Source organism: Penaeus chinensis, chromosome 18, assembly GCF_019202785.1.
Source record: "Penaeus chinensis breed Huanghai No. 1 chromosome 18, ASM1920278v2, whole genome shotgun sequence".
Lineage (NCBI taxonomy): Eukaryota > Metazoa > Arthropoda > Malacostraca > Decapoda > Penaeidae > Penaeus > Penaeus chinensis.
Window position 1 is genome coordinate 29,168,402 of NC_061836.1, and position 5,000 is coordinate 29,173,401.

The 5,000-nt window shown below is 35.1% G+C and overlaps 1 protein-coding gene across 1 annotated transcript in view; it reads right to left on the reverse strand.

The window, feature by feature from the left end:
• The window catches only part of LOC125034709 (vitelline membrane outer layer protein 1-like), an 8,764-nt gene extending 7,115 nt beyond the window's left edge, over positions 1-1,649 (reverse strand). The window contains exon 1 of the mRNA XM_047626627.1: positions 1,512-1,649. Within this exon, the coding sequence (XP_047482583.1) occupies positions 1,512-1,548 (37 nt within the window). The 5' untranslated portion in view covers positions 1,549-1,649. The remainder of the gene's footprint in view (positions 1-1,511) is intronic.
• Positions 1,650-5,000: the final 3,351 nt, after the last annotated feature.

Genomic DNA, 5,000 nt, shown 5'->3' on the forward strand with positions numbered 1-5,000 from the left:
CGTAGTTAAACTTTTATGTGTATAGGGGTTAGATTTCCTTAAGTACCCTACATCTTTTTTTAGGAATATGTTTACGGTATAGTCGTCAGCTGGTGCCCACATAAAAAGGTCCCCCTCCGTACACCACTCTTTGTTGGTAAATTTCTGTCCTCTTTCGGCACAATGTGGGTTCTTATATACGCATTCATACTGCATTTCACTGTTTTTGACCAATCCAATGTTTTTGCTTTCAGGCACAATCATACAAAACTTTTCTTTTCACGGTGGGTAAAATTTTGAAGGCCCTCACTTTGTAAATAAAACGCTTTTAACCCTTTCCATCCCAGTGAAAATTCTTGGGGACGGCCACATTTAGAATTATCTTGCATTACTCTTCCTATCGTACTTGCTTTTAAGAACACCAACATTTTTTTTTTCAATTTCCTTGTAAAGCAAGCGCTTAGTCTAGATCCCTATTTCCTAGTACTTCCACAGTTACGACCTTTATAACATGTACTCCCAATGAAACTCCCTAGTATCTCTTGTAATCATGAAAGGCTTTACACATCATAAAGCAAGAGATCGCTATACTAAACTGCGTTCTTGAAATGTACTTAATATCGTGATACATCATTTCTTCTCCTTCACGTACCCTTGCTGAGGAGGAACCACTTAACAGGGAAATGGATTAAAACCAACTGATTACGCTACTTGGGTAATAATATCGAAACATACTTAATAAGAATGATAGATACTGAGGCACTGGTTGAACAAGGAAAGTGGAGTAGGTATTAAGTAAATAGTCAAGGTTATAAAACAAAAGATTTTATCAGAGTCTTTGTGTAAGAGGCTTGTTCATCCTAGTTCTGATCACATGAGAACTGTGACTAATTTGACATTCTTCGTCTTCCTGATGGAAACCTTGATAAAGAGGTTGCATCAGAAGGATTAATTACTGAAGTGTGTTGCGTCGATGCCATTATTATTATTATTATTATTATTATTATTATTATTATTATTACTTCATTATTATTATTATCATTATTATTATCATCATCATCATTACTATTATTATTACTATCATCATTAGTATTAGCACTAGTGTTAGTACTATTACTACCATTATTATTATAATTATTTTCATCATTATTCTAGTAGCAGTAGCAGTACTAGTAGCAATAGTAGTAGTGGTAGTGGTAGTAGTAGTAATAGTAGTAGTAGTATCATTAATAATACTAATTACACAAATGACAGTGACAGTAATAACAACAATAATAACCACAACACCAACTCAACACCATCTCTAGTAGTAGTAGTAGTATCAGTATCTCTAATAATACTAAAATAACACTAATGACAGTGACAGTAATAACAACAATAATAACCCCAACACCAACCCAACACCAGCAGGATCCATTCTCCCGCCGCGACCCCAACCCTTCCCTTTCCCTTCATTTCGCCCTTAGGAATTCCAACCCAATCTTGCTCCCATTGCTACACCCAAAGCAACTCCAGAAAAAGGTCGTTCATACCAGCCACAAGCAGAAGGGCCACGCTCCACAAGATCATGGTGATGAAAGTGAAGAATCGTTTTATGTGTCTCAGTGAATGACTGCTTATGAAGACCACACCATCTGTGTCTTGTGCATAAATAGTGGTTCTCAGCGCCAGATGACATGACTCTCACACACTGGCGATGTTTCGTTGAGTTATCTATCTGGGAATCAGCTGGTCCCCCCCCCTTACCCCTCCCCCCTTACCCCTTCCCTTACCCCCCAACCACTTCGTTTTCTTTTTCTTCTATCTTTCGTGTTTTTTTTTTCTTTTTTTTCTTTTTTGAAGGGGTAGGAGGTGTGGTAGGAATGGAGTATGCTTTTTCCTTTCCCATTTCCTTTGGTTATTTTTGTTTTATGTTGTGTCTTGCTTCTCCTGGTTTTCTTTATCTTCCTGTCCTTTTTTCCGTCTTTTTCTTCGCTTTCTTTATTTCCTACTTTTATCTCTCGTTCTCTCTTTTTTTCTTTTTTTTTTCTCTCTCTCTTTGAAGTCTTATTTAAATCGCTTTTAGTCTGTTTAGTCTCACGAACGCTGTCCAATATGTCCTGGCAGATGAAGAAAACGGATTGATTTTGAGGCAGACTATTTTTGTTCTATTTACTGACTACTCATTTGCTATTATCACTGTTATAACACGTCGCCACGCATCATTATCATCTCCATCACTGTCTCCCTAACTAAAGCCCATCACATTTTCATTAATAATATTCTTAATATAAATCCTCATTATTATTTACATCAACATCGTGGTTAAAGATCAGTCTCACTCAGTCAATCATGATCATCACCCCCCCTACCCCACCCTCCCTCCCATCTCCACCTCCCTGCCCCCACGACCCCCTCAGCTTCATCCCCACCTCCCTCCTTCCTCCCCAATCGCCTCCCTTGCCCTCCCTCCTTCTCCCTCTCGTCCATCTCCCTCCCTCTTCCTATCCTCCTCACCCCCCTTACACGCTTAACCCTCCCCCCCTACCCCTTTCCCTCCTCCTTGCCCGCATCACCCTCCCCCTCCCCCCTCCCCCCCGGCCACGCTTGACCGCCAACCTCTTCGCTTACTTACTGACTCATGACACTATTAACAGCAGGGAAGAAAAAAAACTGATTAGATATACGGTGAAGTTATTAAGCTAAGCCTTATACTGGCTAAAATAAGATGCTCTTATGATCGCATTTGCTATCTTTGGGTTTGTATGCATTACGAGCTTATTTTGTTTTGCTTTTCCGTGACGTCAGCCGCTCGATTTTTAGATTTAGCTGTTTCATCTTCTTTCCCATGATATTTTGTTTTTTGTGCAATTCACAATTCAAAATTGCAATAAAAAAAAAAAAAATACTGATTGAAAGGGAGACCATTAACAAAAACCAAATCAGTTTCAAAAATTTTATCCGATTCTGTGAAAATTAATTATCTCATATATAATCCAGTGATAAAGGGCATTCGCGGAAAAGCAACAGAATTTTTCATATTTTTATATAAGGAAGTTTTAACAGAATGTCTTCTAAACATCTGGCATGTTAGCAATTTTGAAGTTTGTGTTTTTGTTATCGTGAATAATAGTAGCATTTTACTGTTATAGTTCTTGGTGATGTTGTTTTAATTATTATTATTGTCATCATTAACGCCTTTGGTGTCTCATTATCATCAATGAAAATACTATAATAATTATCATAATTATTACTAGACCATAATAATTTTCTTGTTTATATTTCTACCTCTCCATCCATCTATCTTTATTCTCTATACTCAGTCTCTATCTTCATATCCATCTATCTATCTATTTCTCTGAATATCTATCCATCTTTCTATCTCTCTATCAATTTATCTATTTATCTATCTATGTAAATATGTGTCTATGTAGATCTATATATCTATATATCTATACCTATCGTTTTATCTATTTATCTATTTATTTATCCATGTTTATAAATTATATATGTATGTGTGTGTATATGTGTATATATATATATATATGCACAGTTGGGTGTATATGTATGGATAAATAGATAAACAGATAGATCGATAGGTAGCTAGACAGATAGATAGGTAGATAGACAGATATAGCTACATGTGTGTGTGTGTGTGTGTGTGTGTGTGTGTGTGTGTGTGTGTGTGCATGTATTTATATATGTGTAAGTATGTATATATATATATATATATATATATATATATATATATATATATATATACATATATATGTGTATGTATATATATACATATATATATGCATATATATATATATGTATGTGTGTGTGTGTATATATATATATATGTATATATATGTGTATATATATATATATATATACATACATATATTTCACCCCTGGCTATACCACATTTACTGCCAGTATCACCGAAGTTGAACTTCTAGATATGCCTTGCAATCTTACTTCTTATCTAAACTCAAAATACAATATGAAAGAAGAGTGTCAAGGAATACTTCTGTATTTGATATGGTTTACGTCATTTATATAATTAAAAAAGTGATGCTGTTATGTCCGCTTCGATTTCTCACGCCAGATTTTCGGCTTGTTATATAAATAAAAACAAAAACAAAAAAAAAACACCCTTTTACAATATCCCATGCCGTGAGAACTATTTAGAAAGGTATAGCTTATGAGGAAAGAAGATTGTATATCGGAACACGTGCCTTCACATTACAAATATATATATATATATATATATATATATATATATATATATATATATGCCAGCGGTGTCTATTTACAAAGGAAACTCACGAAGCAAGAAAATACAAAAGGACGAACAAGGGATTCAGTTAGCGCCAGTCGTCGCTTCATATCAAGCCTTCCCGAATTCCTTCATGCTAGTATAAAGTCTGTCATCATTCATATGTTAAATTTAAATCAATGCGTGTACTACAGGTGAGCGTTCTCTTAAACCTTTTAGTGTGTTTGTGAATGCGTTTGTACAGACTTTTCTCTTATGGTTAGGGGCTTCAATTCTCCATCGCGATGCTCCTACGAAAACCTTGTGTTTTTTTCTCTTTTCTTTTCTCTTTTCTTTGTTTCAAGTTTTCTAATAATATCAGGGGTCTGGATACTTTATTATTATTTTTAATCTGAAGAATTATATTTAACAAAAAATAGAAAAACTTCTCTCGCTAGTTAACAGCGATTCGAATAATCTTTATAAGAGTGAATGAAGAGATTCAAGTTTTTCATTTTCCTTCGGGATGTGCGCTGTAGTTTTTGAATGGACAATGACTCTCGTTATATTTGAAAGAAAAAAAAACATTGTTCCCCATCTGCTTTGTTCCCTTAATAGATCAAGGAGCCATTTAATTCCATATGTCATTAGCATATCACATAAAAGAACTCATTAACTTTGACATCTGAGTAGGTGAAGCATGAAAGACAAATCGGGGCTGAGCGCATCTGAAAGGCGATTGTCATATTCCTCTTCAGTTAATTATCACAGCAATTATAGTGAGATGATGATGATGATG